Here is a 17,696-nt window from a genome sequence, read left to right as displayed (position 1 = left end):
GCAAGTCTACCGATACCAAGGTCTGGCTGTACAGGAAAGCGATTCCACCTCAATGTTAGGAAGCATTTCCTGAGAGTAAGAGCTGTTCAACAGTGGAAGAAGTTGCCTTGGAGGATGGTGGAATCTCCTTTGGAGGTTTTTAAACAGAAGCTAGATGGCCATTTAATGAGAGGGCATGGCAGAAGGGGGTTGAACTGGATGATCTTTGGGGTCTCTTCCAACTCTATGTTTCTCTTAACTCCGCAAATCCCCCGCTGGCATGGGCATACTGACTGTGGGATTCTGAGAGCTGTAGTCCCAGGACAGGAGAGATTTTCCCCATCTTTTATCTGGACCAGTATGTCAGCCACTGATTCTCAGCTCTCTGGCTCCTAAACAGCCTCGTACCTCCCTTGTGCAGAGAGAGCCCATATTGCTAGAGCTAAATAGTTATCCTTCATTATTATTATTTTTCTCGTCTCTTTTTAAAAATTCTCCCACCTCAACGTGGCAAGCAGGGACTTTTCACAGGCTGCTTTCTTGCTTTTGCAGGGGAGCTGTACGACTTGGACGCTGCTTCACTCCAGCTGAAAGTAATTAATTATGTGAGTATTAAGGACCTTTGTTCTGCTGTTAAATGTGCCCTTGTGTCTTTCCCTTGCACTTGGCGAGTGTTTCTTGCTTCCACTGACAATACTAACGCTGACTGTATTTATGGCTGCATCTGCACAGCAGAGCTATTCCAGTTTGACACCACGTCAACTGCTGTGGCTCAGTGCTATGAAACTCTGGGAACTGTAGTTTGTTGTGGCATCAGAGCTTTCCAATAGAGAAAGCTCAATGTATCACAAAACTAAAATTCCAGAATTCTATAGCATTGAGCCATGGCAGTTAAAGTGGTGCCAAACTGGAATATTTCTGCTGTGCAGATTCAAACTTTGTCTTACAGCACAGATGCCTTTCGATTATAAACCTTCTAACTGCCCTCCTAAGCCATCTCCAACCTCACCCTGTTCTCCTCTTCTGCAAAACCCTTTAATTTTAGAATTTTCAATAAAGTGGCATTCAGATGGACCCAAATTAGGCAAAACAGGCCTGTTTCCAGCAATCAAGACCTATTCTTGATTTCTGAGTGCAGAATGTGAACAGCGGGGAACGGAATTTAAGCTATCATACCTACAGGGCTTCCCGTCCAGTGATGGTCTCAAGTCCTTGAGATCCTCTTAATCACTTCTTTCTGCAAAATTATCCCTTGGCAGTCTCTGACCCCTGTATCTAAGATTGCTGTAATGGAGGAAAGCGGAAGGAAATGTCTTCCAAAAGCTGCAAATATGAAAGTCAAAATGGCCCATTGCTTGGAAAAGTTGCCTGTAGCCAGGATGGTCAGTAGCTATGACTCATATTTGCTCAGCATGTATGCAGGAAATAGCATTTTGAATTGTACTGTAATTTTTTATAAAAATGTTTTTATCAGAAAGGCACCAAACAAATGTAATAAATAAATAAATAAATAAATAAATAAATAACACAGAGTAGGCTTAGACTCAGAGGCAAGAGGGGTGAAGGTCTGAGGAAGAGACAGCAACAACTTAAGATATGCAGACAACGCTGTACTACTATCAGAAAACAACTTAAGACCCAACTACAGAAAGTCAAAGTGGAAAGTACTAAGGTAGGCTTAATGCAGAATTTTAAGAAAACAAAAATAATGACCCCAGAAGAATTTATTCTCAATAATGATAAAATGGAAATAGTCAAATTCCCATACTTTGGATCAAACATTGATCAGAGTCAAGAAACCAGAAGAAGACTAGGGCTGGAAAGGGCAGCAGTGAAAAAACTAAACAAGCTCCTAAAATGCAAAGACATAACACTGGATGCTAAAGTTAGTATCATCCCAAGCCATAGTATTCCTCATCACCATGTACAGACGTGAGAGCTGGACAGTAAAGGTGAATAAAAAGATAAACTCATTTGAGATGTGGTGCTGGAGAAGAGTGCTGAAAATGCCATGGTTGGCCAATAAAACCAATAAATGGGTCCTTGAATAGCCTGAACTCTCCCTGGAAGCCAAGGTGACTAAACTGAAGCTGCCACTGACCACATCATGAGAAGGCATGAATCATTGGGAAAGACAATAATGTTAGGAAAGGTGGAAGGTAGTAGACAAAGAGGAAGACTGCATATCAGATGGATGGACCCAGTCAGAGAGATTACGGGCCTAAATTTGCAGGACCTGAGCAAGACAGTAGAGGACAGGGGGTCTTGGAGATGTCTCATCCACAGGCTGCCATGAGTTGAGAACAACCCAAGAGCAACTAACAGCAACACCAAGCTGTGCTGTCTGGGTGACACAGATGTCTAGAGGCTTCCATGTTAGGGATACAACAGGAATCTGTTGTAGGTTTTATTCCAGGTTTCATAAGAGCTGCTCCAAGCTCCTTGAACCACTTAAGCCTAGGATGAAACCTAAAGTGGATTTACTGTAGTACAGAATTCACCATCTGCCCCTGGTAGTTGGTTGATTCTGGAAGCTGTAGTCCAACATAGTAACTTTCCCAAGCTCTGAGGTTTCCTGGCTACTTTTACTTGCTAAATTTATCAGGGCTCAGATTATGCTCAGCTGCGGAATAACAGAGAGAGAGAGAGAGGCCAATTCATTGAGATATCTAGGCATATAGTTTTGTGAAACTGTGAGCTGGAGGGATCTTGTAGCACCTCTGAGACTAATTCAAAGAAAGAAATTGGCAGCATGAGCTTTCCTAGACTTCAGTCTACTTCCTCAGGTGCATTTGGTGGAGTGGAAGCCAGGCACAGATATATATATGCCATTAGGATGTGAGGATGTCAATTCAAATTACAAATCCTTTTTGTATGGAAATGAAATTGCAGGTCCAGTTTTAACAATGGTTGTTCATGCACAAAGGCATAGGAAACTTGTCTTTGTGCATGGAGAGTATGGGACAAGTGTATCAGGTCTAAACAGGAACAGCAATAAAGAACTACCCAAGCTTAAGCCCGGACTATGATTCATTGTCATTCTTTGTGTAACCATCTCCGTTTCTTGCAGCTGAAGCAGGAAACTCAGTCGCCGTGTTGCTGCCTCCTCTTAGTCTCAGAAGATAACCACCAGCTTTTCTGTCAGGTGAGTCTCCTCTCTCCCATCTCACTCTTAAACTTTCCATGCAAAATTAGTGAGGACACAGTGTCCGTGTCGCTGGTTGTTTGGTCCTTGCTTGGTTTCTGATTGTTTGGCCCTGCCATGGCTCAATGTTACAGAATTCTGGGATTTGTAGTTTCATGCGAACCTTTTCTGTCAGTGCCACAGCACACTACAAATCCCACAATTCCATAGAATGGAGCCATGGCAGTTAAAGCGGTGTCAAACTGCATTAATTCTGCAGTGGAGATGCAGCCACAGTCTACCTCTTGGAGCATTGTGCGACTGATCCTTTCTCAAAATCACTAGTGCAGCTGAGAATCAAACCCTGCTAGGAAGAGTTGAGGGAATGGGGATATGTTAAGCCCAGAAAGGATGCAGCCGTCTTCAAATATGTGAAGGGATGCAATTTAGTTGAAAGATGGAGGGAACTAGAGCTATTTCATTTAGAGCACCAGAGATATAATTCCTCACTAATTTTGTTCCCGAAGGAAGGAACGAGTAATTGTAGCTCTTTTCTACCTATTGTGAGAATGTCTTTGAAAACAGTTTGCAGTTTAGGGATTATTTAAAGGCAAAATGTGCATATATTTTCTCTGTTTTGGGTTTCTTTTGCACAGAAAGCAGCATTTGCAAAGAAAGAACTGGCATTTTATGCATAGAAAAGGGCATTTTCTACCCAAAAAATTTCAAAGCAAAAAAATGTTGTTTTCTATGCAAAACAACAACAACAACAACAACAACCATGCATGACTTTTGTGCCAGAGGATCACAGAATATTAGAGTTGGGAAAGACCTCAAGACCAACCATTAGTTTCCAACTGTAGCATTTCTTGAGCAGAAGACAAGATGTTTGTTTGTAATTGCTTTTCATTTTATTAGCTAGAATTTTAATTAAACATTTTAAAAACGTTTGTATAATCGACTTTTTTTAGCTGTATTGGTTTTAATTTTTTTAAGTCACCTAAATACCTCAAAGGCACCAGATCTCATCTGATCCTGGAAGCTAAGCAGGGTCATACTTGGTTAATATTTGGGTGAGACACCCAGCGGCTGTAGTATATTTTTCAGAGGAAGGAACTGGCAAAACCACCTTTGAGTATTCCTTGCCTAAGAAAACCCTGTGAAATTCATGAGGTCACCATAAATCCACAGGCGACCTGAAGACATGTATACACAATACCTCAAGGCATCAGATCCGGTCTGATCATGGAAGCTAAGCAGGATCAGCCTTGGTTTAGTACATGGATGGGAGGCCACCAAGGAATCCCATGTGCTGCAGGCTATATTTCGGAGGATGGAACTGATAAACCCACCTCTAAGGATTCCTTGACTAGGAAAAACCTACAAAATTCCCTGGGTTGCCATAAACTGACAAGCGACTTGAAGGCACACACACACAAGCCACCTTGAGCCCCAGATGAGGAAAAACTGTGATATTGTTATTGTTATTTTGATTCCTTCCAGTTCATGCTGGACCCCTTCTTGTGTCTTTCAGGTTGTAGGCGATAAAGTCCTGGAGGAGGAAATCAGTTTTCCTGTGAGTTGTTCAGACATGGTCTTTATTTATGATTTTCTGGTGTGGATATCAATGCTTGTGTAGCTGAAAGAAAGCAACACAGACACACACAGACAAAGCAAGCTCAAGAGAGAGTTACTATCCCCAGGTTTGGAAGACCTCCATGGTTTGTACAAATCAACCTTGGAAAGGATTCCTCAGAAGTAGCCCAATGAGGATTAAGTGTGCTCAGTAGCCACCGAATATGGCAGAATCAGCTGGGAGGAAGAATGGAAAGGGATGGAAGAAGGTTTCCTTGGAGTTCAGTTGCAACCTTCACAGTGGATGGACAGCCAAAACGGATTTTCCCAGCAAGGCTATATGGTTATGAGCAACATGCATCCAAAGTACGGTGCGCAAATGCCTTGAGTGTGCAAGAACCATTAGCTTTACAAAGCATCTGCTCCTGGCAGAGATGACAATGTTTTTAGATTGGCACAAGCCCATGCCTTTTTGGTGTTACTGTAAAGACTGTCCTGGTGAGGGTCTATATTTCAAAATGGTGCCCTTGAGACTTTCTTAAAAGGGTCTCTTAGCAGCCCAGTCCCCAATGCAAGTGCTCTATGACTACAGATCCCAGCATAGCAATAGCAAGTATGTTTCTGTATCACTTACTGATGTACTAAGTGGTTTACAAATTGTATGCTAATTGCTCCCAACAAGCTGGATGCAAGACTGAATCAGTCCTGAATCCTTGGCTGGGGTTGAACTCACACAACCTTGTAGTCTGTGAATGAGTAGCTGCAGTACAAGCATTTAAGCACTGCACCGCCAGAGCTCCCAGCATCCCACGGCCAGTCTAATAGGGAAACACACATAGCCAAGTTGCAATGAACTGCAATGATATGGTCAGAGCTGAATTCTCCCTTTTCCTCTCTTGTACACACACATACTCACACATATACACCAAGCCTTGTAGACATCCAGCACAATGCATCCTCTGGATAGCTTAAGAGAAAGAGTGATCAATCCACAGTAGCAGATAATGCAAGGAGATAATGGCACCATAATTGGTGTGGCAGGGAGGTTAAGCAATGATTGTGCGCAAGCAGTCTGCATTTGAGAGCTCTGGAGCGTCTGCCTTCTTGATTTATGTACAGTACCTTATCTTGCCTGGCTAAAACATTCCGCAGTGACAGCAACCATGCTTGGAAATGTGCTGTGCGGTTTGCACAGTGATAAGAATGTTTCTGAGTGCTGTGAGAATACCAGCCTTGGATTGCGCTATGCACCAAGCCCTCAAGTTGAAACAAAGCCTGCCTGGTCAGGAAACCCTCCAGCGACTACCCAGTTTCTGGGCAACAAGAATCCCATTTTTCATGTCCCAAGATTGGTTGTAATTAAATCCCACCGCTTGAACCCTGTTCCCTCAAACACAACAGGTCAAAACCCAGCACCGGCTCTGCACCTGGTGTTGCAATTGGAAGTTGCAGCTATGCATTTGTATTCCTCCTTCCAACCCAGAGCAAAGTAAGATACTGCACTTAGGTAGAAAAAAATGAAATGCATAGATATAGGATGGGAGACACCTGGCTTAAGGAGACTTAAACATGTGAAAGGGATCTAGGAGTCCTAGTAGACCACAAGCTGAACATGAATCAACAGCACGATGCAGCAACTAAAAAGGCCATGCGATTTTAGGCTGCATCAATAGAAGTATAGTGTCCAGATCAAGGGAAGTAATAGTGCCACTGTATTCTGCTTTGGTCAGGCCTCACCTGGAATACTGTGTCCTGTTCTGGGCACCAAAATTCAAAAAGCACATTGAGAAACTGGAGGGCAACTAAAATGGTGAAAGGCCTGGAAACCATAAAGCCCTATGAGGAACGACTTAGGGAGCTAGGGATGTTTAGCCTGGAAAAAAGATTAAGAGGTGATATGATAGCCCTGTTTAAATACTTGAAGGGATGTCACATTGAGGAGGAAGCAAGCTTGTTTTCTGCTGCTCCAGAGACTAGGACCTGGAAGAATGCATGCAAGCTCCAGGAAAAGAGATTCTGCCTCAACATTAGGAGGAACGTCCTGACAGTAAGGGCTGTTTGACAGTGGGACGCAATCCCTCAGAGAGTGGTGGAGTCTCCTTCCTTGGAGGACTTTAAACAGAGTTTGGACAGCCGTCTCTCAGGGATGCCTGGCAGAATGGGGTTGGACTGGATGGACCTTGGGGTCTCTTCCAACTCTATGATTCTAAAACCCACTGCTTGGACCCTGTTTCCTCGAACACAAGAGGTCAAAGCCCAACACCAGCTCTGCATCTAGTCTTGCAATTGGAAGTAGAAGCTATGCATTTTTATTCCTACTTCCAAAATATCAGGTATCATGGTTTCATGGAATCCCACGTTTCAATGCCTGGAGTTTTGATATCATATCATAATGGAAAATCCACCCAAGAGGTGTCACTAGGTGGGTGCGGAGAGTGCAGACCACACTGGGTGACATCTCAAAGCGGGGTGAATGCCCATTGGAGTAGTTGCTCCTGTGTGTCCTAAGACCAATCTGCCAGTCCACTCTCCCCTGACAGCTGTAACCATTTCCCTACTATGGCAGTCATTTGCCTTTCTGGTTTGCCACCCTTCCCCATGATTCACTCTCTTTCTCTCTCTTTTCCAAACAGTTAACAGTTGGCCATTTGGGAAGCGTTGTGGAGGAGAAGAAGTCGATCACTCTGCAAGACATCAGCTTGGTAGGTCCATCTCTGGGACTGAGCCCTGTCCCAGTCCACACACTCTAATGCTCCTCTGCATCTAGCTTCTTGCATGCTCTTTCTGGTGTCCATTTTAGCCCTGGTACTGCCTCTTCTTGGATGAAAGTGGAATTGCAGCAACGTATGCTATGGATTTGGTCTTGGGCTACTTACCATTTAGAAAACGCTGGATGAGACCCTACATAATGCTTGCTATATCATTAAGTGGCAGGCTCACCACCGTTTCTTATGGGCAGTGATCAGTTTGTTTCCCCTAAAACATATATCATAAAGGTGCTTGATAAGGCCGTGCTTTGCACTTGCCTGGCATAAATTCATGTACAGCTTAATCCCTGTATCCACAAGGGATACGTTCCCAGACTTACTGTGGAGAGCAAAAATTAAGGATAATGGTGAATGCTATATTTCTGTCTGAAGTAGCCCATAGGATCTCCAGATGACTCCAGATTGTCTCTCTAGGCATCTAGAGGGCTTCCAACATAACTCTGGTCAACCTGCCCCTGACTGAATGCCTCCTGTGAAGCCATCTGCTCTCTATTTTGGGCTAAAAAAGGGGGTGGTCCAGGGAGTCCATAGTACATGAGGGCTGCAAAAACAGGCTTAGACTCCAGGGCCACATTTTGTGCCACTCCCCTCCAATTTAGCCATTTCTGGTGCCATCTTGGTTTTAGGGAAATGCTGTCAGAGGTGGCAACCTTAACCTGACTATTCTCAGTACGTGCCAGTTTTCACCTTTCCCTGTAGAGTTTAGGCATAGCATGTATTCATGTCATTTCTTGTTTGTTGGGCTTAGCTGCACTCTCTCTTTCTTGCTGCATCAATCAGCCATTTTATACTGAGCTGTTCTTGCCCTCCATTCCATGTGTCAAGAGTGCTTTAGAGAGCTTCTCGCCACGAGATGTCACAAAATCTTTAGTATTTGTAGATCTGCTTCATATATATTTTGCAAAGATGGCAGTGCCTGCTTTATTTCTCTGCTAGGCCCTGTATGTGGGGTGGTGGTGGTGGTGGTATGGGACTGGTTGTTGCTCATCTTTTGCTTGAGAATACATAGTACTCTGCCTGTGAGCCACAGGACTCTCTCACACATATCCCCCCAAGTACCTCAATGAATCTACAGCTGCTGCTACACTGCAGAAATAAAGCAGCTTGACATTGCTTTCAATGCCATGACTCAATCCCAGAATTCCATAGCACTGATCCATGGAAACTAGTGGTGTCAAACTGCTTTATTTCTGCAGTATGGCAGCTACTTACAGCATCCTAAGGCAATATGACAGGTGCACATGGTACACAAACAGCAGACGCCAGTAATTAAAGCTGCGCATGACAAGGTCTCTCTGATGGTTTAGTGGCATATCAAACTATGTGTCTGGAAAGACAAAGTCTCTGTTTTTCTGTGCTTTAATTGACCCCTCTCTCTGTTACCCAAAGAATAGTTGGGGGTCCCACTAGTTGTCAGCGACACTTCAAAATTTGGGGGAAATTAGTGTGCCAGAGTCTTGGGTAACGTTTGGATTGTTTACACCAGTAAATACCAGTACATACTGAGGAGGAGTCCAGGGATGGGGTGAATTTAGAAGGTTTTATTTAGAAAAATGCAGAGTGCAATCATTCACACACACTCACCCAAGATAAAAATTCAAACAGACACAGCATACTGAGCTAAACGAAATGGAAATAGGGATATGGGATAGCAGAGTTTATAAGTTTGCAATGAGGTTATAATTACCTGTCCGAAAAGAAGATGGTGGAAAGCTGGACTGGCTCACACTGGGCGGTCTGAGGATGACACAGAACATGCACAGAGTGCAGGCATGTATGCAGGCTGTGTCTGTATAGATTAGGTTTTGAAACCACACTTATATTTTAAAACTAGCCCCAGGCAATAGTCTACCTGGCCAGGTAATAAAGGCTTGAATGACTTGTCCCAGGAGTGGACAGTGGGATTCTGGACTGGTTGACGATTTGAACAAAAGCAGGGATTGGATGGGGATATACCTGAGATGGAGGGACTGAGAAGTTTGTCTGGGAACGTAACACGGGGTAGGCAGAGACAGGTGGCTTTGTTGCTTTGGGTGCAAAGAGATGCTTAGTCTTAGGTTTCAAGAGGAAATACAGATTATTTGGGGGAAGGAAGGAGCACTTTAGATTTGATGGTTGTGTTTACTTGGAGGTATACATCTGGGAGAAGCAATTCCATTTTTTCCTGGGAACCTGACCTTTTTAGTGTTCCTGAAAGGTCATTTGATCTCTCAGAAGCATGCTTGCTGCAAATAATGAGATATCCAGATATGAGGACCCCAGAATACAGTGTGGGGTATGCAGGGGTGCATAACACCCCCCTCTTCCCAAAAAAGTGAACCCATAGAGCCAGCCCAGAAAGAACGTGTGCCAGCATGCCACTTGGAGTTATTTAGCCAGGCCTCTTGAGTAATCCATCATTCGTGTTCAAATCGACAAACAGGCCAGGAGGGCTAACACAAGGGAAGGGAAATTAAATACAGTCTCGCTGGCCAAGTAATGGGAAATGGGAACCTTCCATCACGAAGAGGGAGAGGGCAGCCTGTGAGCGGGTTCATAGAGGTGGCGTTGTGTTATTTTGCAAAAGATTGCAGCAGCCGTGGCTGTAAATAAAGTTTGGTTTGCTTGCTCTGTTTGGAGAAGGGCCTGCAAAGTCCCACATCTGATACTCTTGCCCAGGGATGGGGGCACTTGAAGGCCCATTTTGTAGTCCAAAAAGCCTTCTAGAAGGTCTCAGACTCCCCGCTTTTTAAAAAAATGTTTGTCCCAAAATGTTTTATTTTTAATGAAAAGAAAACTTCAAAGTGCATGAAACATAGGACTTTATCAGACTAGCAAAAATGACGGGAGCATAGCGATATTCTCCCATCAACATCGTGCAATAATGTGAAAATTATCGCATGATGTCATGACAATCACACAATTATTGTGTGAATGAAGAGGCATTCTAGTGCCGCTTTTTATTCATAGGATTTTCCTGCGATGTCATGTGATAATTATTGCATGATTTTGACAGGAGCATATGACTATGCTCTTGTCTTTTTGCCCGTCTCATAAAGGCCATAGCATCTTGGTCCACCTTGCCTTCCTTGCAAAAAGCCCATTGAACAGGCAAAATTGGCCACATTTCAGTCAATTCCCAGAACAGGAAGTGGCATGACATCAGTTCCGGTTGCGCGGGGAGTGACCATGAAGCCCAGAGGTGGTGCAGGGAAGGGGATATAAGGGGGATATTAGTCCAAAGGATGAAACATAGGACTAGAGGAGCTACACACACACCTCTGTGCAATGTATAGATTAAGGCCCAGGACAGACATGCTGAATGCGCCATGCTGGCGCCGATTCTAGGGTTAGGGACTGTGCACTGACCACACGGTCCCTAACTCTAGCACAGCACCTTGGCGTACTAATGGCGACATCCCATGTACATGAGCGACACCATTTTGATGTAAGCGACATGCAGCATATACACGTAGCTGTGCATCACATCACCAGTGTGCCATTGGCACACTGGTGACATCTGCTTGGATGCTGAAAAAGAACCTGTTTTTTCGGGGTTCTTTTTACTCCAGAGTGATGCCGCGCAGTTTTGTGGCTGTGGCATCCCTCCGGAGGGAAATTGGCCGCCAGGGACTCATTTTAGCGACCTATGGAAGGATGCCAGGCTGAGTGGATCCTGGAGCCTTGCCTGGGACCGAACTCACAACCTTTTCTGAGTGATTGCAGTTCTAGTGTTTAACCATTGTGCCACCATTTCTTTGGGATTTACTTTGATTTGTTTACAGATTAAAACATACCTGCCCTTCCAACCAGATTTGCTTTGTCCTCCCAGCCCCTCATATCCTTTCATTTTTGTCTCCACTTTCCATTTCCCATACAAAAGCCCTGATGAAAAACTCGTCCCTCAGATATCTGCAGATGCTTGTGCCAGGCAACAATTTCCCTTTTGAACCACTACTAAAAGTTTGCACCAACACTGTTGTTGTTGTTGTTGTTGTTGTTGTTGTTGTGTGCCTTCAAGTCATTTCCAGCTTATGGTAATCCTAAGGCAAACCTATCATGGGGTTTTCCTTACAAGAATTAGGATCACAGAATCATAGAGTTGGAAAGAACCACAAGGGCCATCTAGTCCAACCCCCTGCCATGCAGGAACTCAAAGTATCCCCATCAGATGGCTGGTGTGTTCAGAGGTTGCCATTGCCATCCTCTGAGGCTGAGAGAGTGCGACTTGCCCAGTGGGTTTACGTGGCCAAGTGGGGATCTGTATCTTGTATCCAATACCAAACTATTGTTCCAAGCTGGCTTTGGTTAGTTAGACTGTAAATCTCTATAAACAGAGAAAAGAAGGATCCCAGACACCAGAAACCATAGCAACAAGGGTTATAAATATAAAAAGAAGGCCTTAAATAGACTCTAAATTAAAATAAGTGAGTCATATAGGTTCAAGAAAGAGGCACGTATACAATTAGTGGAATAATGTGATTACAAAAACCACACAAATACAGGGGGGGGGGGGACCAAAAACCACAAGCCAAAACAAAACCAGAAAACCCCATGCCTCTTATTAGACTGCAACATAATTTTTAAAGAGGAAAGGAAAATAGACCATAATACATAGCTCAACCAGGGTGATGCACCCAGGTGCCAATGGTTTATGTAGCAGCAGAAGGTAGCACTGTTGCCAGCCTCAGGATAAGGCAGATGTGTCTTCTGTGCATGAAATGGCACTGCAACTTTCCTCACTCGGTAGGGATGGTCTTGAGTGATCCTTTGGGATCCTACTTCTTCCGCTGTTTTTAAAATGTCTGAGTTCCTCCTCTTACTTTCCCCCTTTGTTCTGAACAAGACTACATGTGAAAGGGATCTAGGACTCCTAACCACAAGTTGAACGTGATGTGGCAGCTCAAAAGCTAACATGATCCTAGTCTGCAGCAATAGAAGTATAGTGTCTAGATTGACCAAGGGAAGTAATAGTGCCACTCTCTTCTGCTTTCGTCAGGCCTCACTTGGAATAACATTGTGTCCAGTTCTGGGCAACACAATTCAAAATGGATGTGGACAAGCTGCTTGGCCAGTTGGGGGTCTCTTCCAATTCTATGGTTCTATGATTCTATTCTCTCAGTATCATTTTCTGCCATGGGGAGTTAAAGAGGGGAAGAGTTGCATGGCAAAGCTGATGGTCCACACTTCAAATTCACCGAGAGGTGAACCGGATCGGCTTCTGCTTCAAAGCGGCTGGCGCCGTCTGCCACTTCTCAGTGTGCCTAGCCAAGCAACTGCATAATTAAGTTGCCCAATTAATCCCAGGAAGAGCGTGACAAATCTAGGAGACACGGGGGGAAACCGGGGCAGTGGAGGTCTCTTTAATTGGGTATCAGAAGCAGAACAAGGATTTGGATTGAAGCTTGGCAAATCTCTGCTAAGGAAGAGGGACGATTTTGTCTGCAATCAGCAAATTTGGAGGCAATGCCACGTTCATTTTCGCCTCCCGCAGATTGCAGGCAAGATTCTTTGGCATCATACAGCCTAGTAAAGACTCATATTAAAGTTGCTGTAATATGTTTGATGGCATCCTGTGGGTGGCATACAGCATTGTAAATTGCCTCACATCTGCAAATTGAAATTTTACAGTGTTGCACAATGGAGATGTTCACGTTTCAGGTCTGGAGAAATAATGCAGTTTGAGAGCACTTTAACTCCCATGCTTCAATGCTAGTTCAGTGCTAGCCATGCTTCAGTGCTGGGAACTGTAGTTTTGTGGGACACTTAGCCTTCTCTGTCAGAGAGCTTTGGTGCTGCAACAGACTACCATTCCCAAAATTCCATAGTATTGAGCCGTGGAAATTAAAGTGCTATCAAACTGGATTATTTCTGTGATGCAGATACAACCCTAGTGTATAGACAGATTGGATAGAATCCCCAACTGCAGTAAACTAGTGTGTCAGGGAATAGGCTGATCTGGCTCCCTTTGCCTTGACGATCTAGATCTCTGCATGCAGGGGTATGTTTTCTACTTCCAGTTCATGAAGCTTTCACTTATAGTCCCAGGTGGTAGAGTCCAAGCTGAATAGGGACTTTACAATCTTCTTGTCCCTTGAAAGATAGATATGAAGGAACAAGTAGGTAAATATAAGCAGGAAACAAGGACGGGATCTAGAAGATTAAAGTTAAAGAAGATGTATGGCTTAGCCTTAGAGATTTCAAAAAATGGAGTACACTTGTCCCTCCACATTTGCAGCTTTGACTTTTGCGGATTTGATTATTCACGGATGTTATTAATATGTACTCTCTAGGAATCTCTAGGTCCTCCAGTGCAACTCTATGGTCAACTTTGACCAAAGGTTGCTCTGGAGGACCTAGAGATTCCTACAGAAAACACTCCACTAACCATTTGCAGCTCCTCCAGCACAATTTATGCTCAATGTCTGGCAGACGTTGACTACAGAGTTGCCCTGGAGGACCTAGGAATTCCTAGAGAGGTGTTCTCTCAGTTAAAAAAACCCAGTGTTTTTGTTATTTGCGGTTTTTCCACATTCACGGGGGTCTGGTGCCCCTAACCCTGGCGAATGTGGAGGGACAAGTGTATATGGTAATACTGGTGACTTTGTATCAGTGCGCCCGCTCCATACATGGGCACACTATACATGGCTTTAGCTTATGCTGAAGCCGCATGGCAAAAGAATAAATGGTGCCCGTGACGTAAGCACTCTGCTGCGTCACAAGCGCAAGCTCCATTATATTCAATGGGGCTTGAGCATATGCATTTTTCACCTTATGCTGGGGGGTGTCCAGAACGGATAAGGGTCCACTGTATTTATATAATGATGAACAGGAGCCCTGGTGGTGCAGTTGTTAAATGTTGCTACTGCAGTCACAATGTTGTGAGTTCAATTCTAGGGCTCCATGGTTGTCTCAGCCTTCCATCCTTTCATAGGTTGGTAAAATTGGCTTAAGATTGTAAACCGCTCAGAGAATCCTGAGTTAACTATGAAGCAGTATGGGAATATTAACTGGGGGCAATTGCCTTACATATTGTAAACCGCTGAGCGGTTTATAAGCAGCATAGAAATGTACTTGCTATTGCTATATGAAGTGCTAAGTACTATTGCATATAGTTTCTCTCTCTCTCTCTCTCTTTTATTTCTTTCTGTTTAGCCTCTTCATTGTTTTCCAGTATGACCTGTATATATTTAATTAAAATATATTTTAAAAAATATTTATTTCAAAATCATGCTTCTCTCTTTATAGCGTCAACATTTCTGGGTTGATGCAAATTTGTATTATGGATAGGTCATGGAAATGCAATCATCACATTGGGTGGCTCTTTGTCAAGGTCTTTGCTTTTTGATCTAAATCATTGTGGGCTGCCTGTGCTTCAGCAATAATACCTTCTAGTTTGTGCGGCTTTGAGTTCAGACCTGCCTTGGGATTTCATCCTTGAGAGTTCTCTTAGCTCTAATATACTTGAAATTAAGATCTCAGATGAGAGACTGGGAATCTTGGGAGACTCTATTGATTTCTACAATAAAATGTCTTGACTTGGGGGGAAACAACAGCAGCCATCTTCTTGCTCCATGAATGCCATGTCCTTTCCCTTTCAGGAAGAGCACAAGCAACTAAACAGCATGCTGGGATTCGAGGTGACATCCATGCTCTGCGTCCCCGTCATGAGCCGGGCCACTTCCCAGGTGGTTGCTCTGGCCTGCGCTTTCAACAAACTTGGGGGAGAGAGGTGAGTTGAAGATCCAGTTGGGCCTGGGCTTTCAGATAGACTGTATCCAGAGGCATCACTAGGAGCTATGGGGGGTACGGACCACACTGAATGGCAACTCTGAAGGGGGTGTCCCCCGGTGCACTGGTGGGGCTGCCAGGGGCAAAATAGCTAGCAAAGTCCTTCCAAGATAAGACAGAAGCAGCCCCACTCATGTACAGATGTTTACCAGCCAGGCGTATGCAATTCTCAGAGTGCAGCAATAAATCCAAGGCAGTGTCCAGTAGTATGGTCAGCTTACCATGCAGGGGCCTCAGGTTCTTTGGAAGCACGGGCCAGGATTTGAAAAATGAGTGTGTTGCTTCCTCCAGAATAGTTGACCGCCTGCAATGACCTTCCGAGGGAGTTACTGGAATGTTTTTGGGCTGACAGCCTCCCACAGTTGATGCCTCATTAATGAGCATTTCCTATATAAAGGCTCTGAGTGTCACAAACCCTCCCTCTCTCATCTACATTCTGCTGTGCTAGATATTGTCGAGTCCATGTCTGTGTGCTGTCGCCACTGGGGAATATCACTGTCTCAAGCACTGGAAATTCCCCATGTCCTTCTTCTTCACTGTCTGTGTCATAGTCTGAACCTAGGTTCTGGGAATAAAGTGTGACAGAAAGGGACCAATTAATCTCCAGTGGCCAGGAGTTTCACAGCCCAGTATTAACATTTTCTTAATACTGTGTGAAACAGATCTAGGAGTGATAGTGGATCACAAGTTGAACATGAGCCAACAGTGTGATGCGGCGGCTAAAAAGGCCAATGCGATTCTAGGCTGCATCAATAGAAGTATAGTGTCTAGATCAAGAGAAGTAATAGTGCCTCTCTCTTCTGCCTTGGTTAGGCCTCACCTGGAATATTGTGTCCAGCGCTGGGCACCACAATTAAAAAAGGATGTTGACAAATTGGAGCGTGTCCAAAGGAGGGTGACTAAAATGGTGAAGGGTCTGGAAACCATGAAGCCCTATGAGGAAAGACTCAAGGAGCTGTGTATGTTTACCTGGAGAAGAGAAGGTTAAACGGTGATATGATAGTCCTGTTTAAGTATTTGAAGGGACATATTGAGGATAGATCAAGCTTGTTTTCTGCTGCGCCAGTGTCTAGATGAACATGGAACAATGGATGCAAGCTAAAGGAAAAGAGATTCCACCTTAACATTAGGAGGAACTTCTTGACACTAAGGGCTGTTTGACAGTGGAACACACTCCCTTGGAGAGCGATGGAGTCTCCTCCTTTGGAGGTCTTTAAGCAGAGGCTGGGTGGCCATCTGTTAGGCATGCTTAGATTGTGATTTCCTGCATGGCAGATGGGGGGTTGGACTGGATGGTCCTTGGGGTCTCTTCCAATTCTTGATTCTATGATTTTGCTGTGCCCTTGCCCTCTGCTTCCTGCAGCTACACGGACCTCGATGAGCACAAAATCCAGCACTGCTTCTGCTACACTTCCACGGTGCTGACCAGCACACTGGCCTTCCAGAAGGAGCAGAAACTCAAATGCGAATGCCAGGTGAGTGCCACGCAGCTGCTGTTGGCTTGACATTTAAAGCTTCAGCTCAAGGGTCTCTGGGTCCCTATTTCTGTATGACCTTCTCATACACTAAGATCTTTAGCTGAGGGCTTGTTTTGCCCACTGTCTTTGTCGGAGGTTTGACTGGGACCCCCACCCCAGTGAGTGGGTCTTTTTAGGGGGTGCCCTCTGAATGAAACCTGTCCAATATCCCCAGTTTTCAACAGCCTTCCTTGAATCTTGCAAGCTCAACAAGTCTTTCTCAGGTCTTTTTTTTATAGAAAATGTTATTATATTAAAAACCAAAAACATAAAAAGAAGAAAAAAAATTAAAAGACATATTACGCATCAAACATACCATATATAAGAAAATATTGTAATAATAGTTACAAAATACTAACTAGACTAAAATCGGATACCTTCTGACTTCTTGAAAAGCTCTAATAGTATATTCCTTATCCGTGTACAATCTCTCTATATATATCTTAATTAATTCTTTACACCGTATGCAACATATCTGTTGCCTAACCCCTTATTAATTTTTGGTGTCTACATCATGAACTTTCTTCTACCAGATAGCATACCAACATATTTTCTGCTTACATATGTTTTACCATATTATTATATCCCTGCAGTACAGTATCACATTTATCCCTTGAAGTTGGTTTAGATTGGTTATCAAACCTCTAAAGTTATTATTATTCTACTACAATGGACATATGTGAATCATCCTCTTTCTTTATATGTATATTTAATCCATGGTTCCCAATCTAAATTAAACTTCTCTAATGATTTCATATTCACTAAATGTGTCAATTTGTCCCTTGCATAATAATCATATATTTTCAATTTCCATTCCTCTAACTTTGGGATTTCTGTATTTCTCCATTATTTCGGGAACAATGTTCTCAGGTCTTGTAAACCCAGGGCAGCCGTAGCATCCTTTCCTGAATCCATTACTTATCTCAAAGGCTGAGAAAAGGTGGTTTGCCAATGGCCATCTGG

At 43.8% G+C, this 17,696-nt stretch overlaps 1 protein-coding gene across 1 annotated transcript in view; it reads left to right on the top strand.

Moving 5' to 3' along the window:
• Positions 1-17,696, top strand: part of LOC149320196 (cGMP-dependent 3',5'-cyclic phosphodiesterase-like) — a 396,832-nt gene that overhangs the window by 341,970 nt on the left and 37,166 nt on the right. Inside the window, exons 9-14 of the mRNA XM_089513124.1 lie at positions 532-584; positions 3,050-3,124; positions 4,638-4,679; positions 7,312-7,380; positions 15,027-15,157; positions 16,580-16,691. Coding sequence (XP_089369250.1) covers positions 532-584; positions 3,050-3,124; positions 4,638-4,679; positions 7,312-7,380; positions 15,027-15,157; positions 16,580-16,691 — 482 coding nt within the window. The remainder of the gene's footprint in view (positions 1-531; positions 585-3,049; positions 3,125-4,637; positions 4,680-7,311; positions 7,381-15,026; positions 15,158-16,579; positions 16,692-17,696) is intronic.

Source organism: Sceloporus occidentalis, unplaced genomic scaffold (assembly GCF_023333645.1).
Source record: "Sceloporus occidentalis isolate IW3139 unplaced genomic scaffold, rSceOcc1.0.p SCAF_2, whole genome shotgun sequence".
Taxonomy (NCBI): Eukaryota; Metazoa; Chordata; class Lepidosauria; order Squamata; family Phrynosomatidae; genus Sceloporus; species Sceloporus occidentalis.
Note: the sequence above shows the minus strand (reverse complement) of the source record. Positions and strands in the feature narration are given on the sequence as shown.